The following is a 1,604-nucleotide window of genomic DNA, read 5'->3' on the forward strand; positions in this document are numbered from 1 at the left end:
ATATATACTTCTGATAAGATATCGTGAATATCACTGGAATAATGGATTGTTTGAAAAAAAGTTGTTTATACATTCTCTTACAAAGATAAGCGTAAAGATAAATTCTAAATTCCAAACTGTTCTTAAAATTGCTCTATTTTTTTTAGCTATTTTAGAAAAAATACTGATGGATCCTTTAATGATTTCTTTTCTTCATAACTCTTTTAATTATATAGAAAATTCCGTACAGTGTATACGACTTTTACTTTATTTATATTAAACTCCTTCCTTCTTTATTTAATTATAGAATTTTTATTTTTATTTAAAAACTTATAATGTATAATTTACAAATCTATTGAATTTGTTAATAATTTAAATGCAAAGATTCCAAACCACGACAGTCGTATACCTTAGCAAACTGCCATTCCGTTAACATATAATTCAAGTGTCTCATTATTATTTACGTTGAGTACAATTTCAAAACATTTCTTCAAACCGAACAATTCTACAAGCTTATTCGTTTATTTTTATTTATGTTCATAATATCTAGAAGGATTTCCTTGCCTTTATCTTTCACCCGAGAAGAAGGATCTCCTTATCTTTATTTTCCTTCGGAATACGTAGACATGTAATTATATCCACGAAGTGAGACGTTTTGTGTAGCAGTGCAAGTTAAATAAGAGGGAACTAACAATAAGTCGAATTTATCCCAAATAGGATGACGAGTTGGAGCGCGTTGTTCGTCGCGGCCGCCGTCGGGATTTTGCTGCTGACGACCGCGACGAAACGCTCGGAAGCGTGCAACGAGGCGATCTGCGCCAGCGTCGTGAGCAAGTGCATGCTCACGCAGAGTTGCAAGTGTGACCTGGTCACCTGCACCTGTTGCAAGGACTGCTTCTCGTGCCTGAGCTACCTGTATGATGAGTGCTGCTCGTGCGTAGGTAAGATGCCGTTCAGAATAATCAAATTCTGCTTGATATTTCAATTTACTAAATTATTATATCGGGATATCAGGGTATCGTTATTAGAAACAAAATCTATCCTAATAACACAGTGTTCTATCAAAAGTCGTTGAACAATTGTAAAAATGGATAAATCGAGAGAAAGTTGGATAAAACCGAAGATTTAAATTGTAGCTACATTGATTTTAGACAAAATTTTTTTTGTCCGTTTCACAAATTAATTTTTAATTAATTAATTAAATTAATTTTGGTATTAATTAATATAATTGATTTAATATGCAGAAATTTTCAAGCTGAGATCGAAATATTTTATGAATTTATAAAAAGAATCCTGATAATTATTCTCAGATAAGAATGAGTGATCGGAGAAAGCTTTAATTTACGCTAAAAAGTTTTCAAATCATGAATTGAAATGATTCACAAAGTAGACATCGATACAAATAAAAATATATAAAACTGACGATATTTCTATGCTTCTAATTAACCAGCCTACCAGATAATCGACATTTCATAAATATTTGTAAATATCAGACATTGCGCGTCGAAGATTGCTGCATTGAACAATCGTTATAATTTATAATATTACTTATAAGTTTCTTTCTGTTAGGCTAGAATAAATAATTTCAGAATAAAATCTCCGATCACTTGTCCTCTATTTCAAGA

General features: G+C 31.3%; 1 protein-coding gene across 1 annotated transcript; it reads left to right on the forward strand.

Annotated features, from left to right (window-relative positions):
• Window positions 1–331: 331 nt before the first annotated feature.
• On the forward strand, window positions 332–1,103 carry LOC112464364. The gene is made up of 2 exons (XM_025031308.1): window positions 332–607; window positions 697–1,103. Exons 1-2 carry the CDS (start codon window positions 513–515, stop codon window positions 1,052–1,054), a joined length of 453 nt encoding a protein of 150 aa, XP_024887076.1. The 5' UTR covers window positions 332–512; the 3' UTR covers window positions 1,055–1,103.
• The last annotated feature ends 501 nt before the right edge of the window (window positions 1,104–1,604 follow it).

The sequence above is a fragment of the Temnothorax curvispinosus genome, unplaced genomic scaffold, assembly GCF_003070985.1.
Source record: "Temnothorax curvispinosus isolate PA1 unplaced genomic scaffold, ASM307098v1 QBEX01014155.1, whole genome shotgun sequence".
Classification (NCBI taxonomy): Eukaryota; Metazoa; Arthropoda; class Insecta; order Hymenoptera; family Formicidae; genus Temnothorax; species Temnothorax curvispinosus.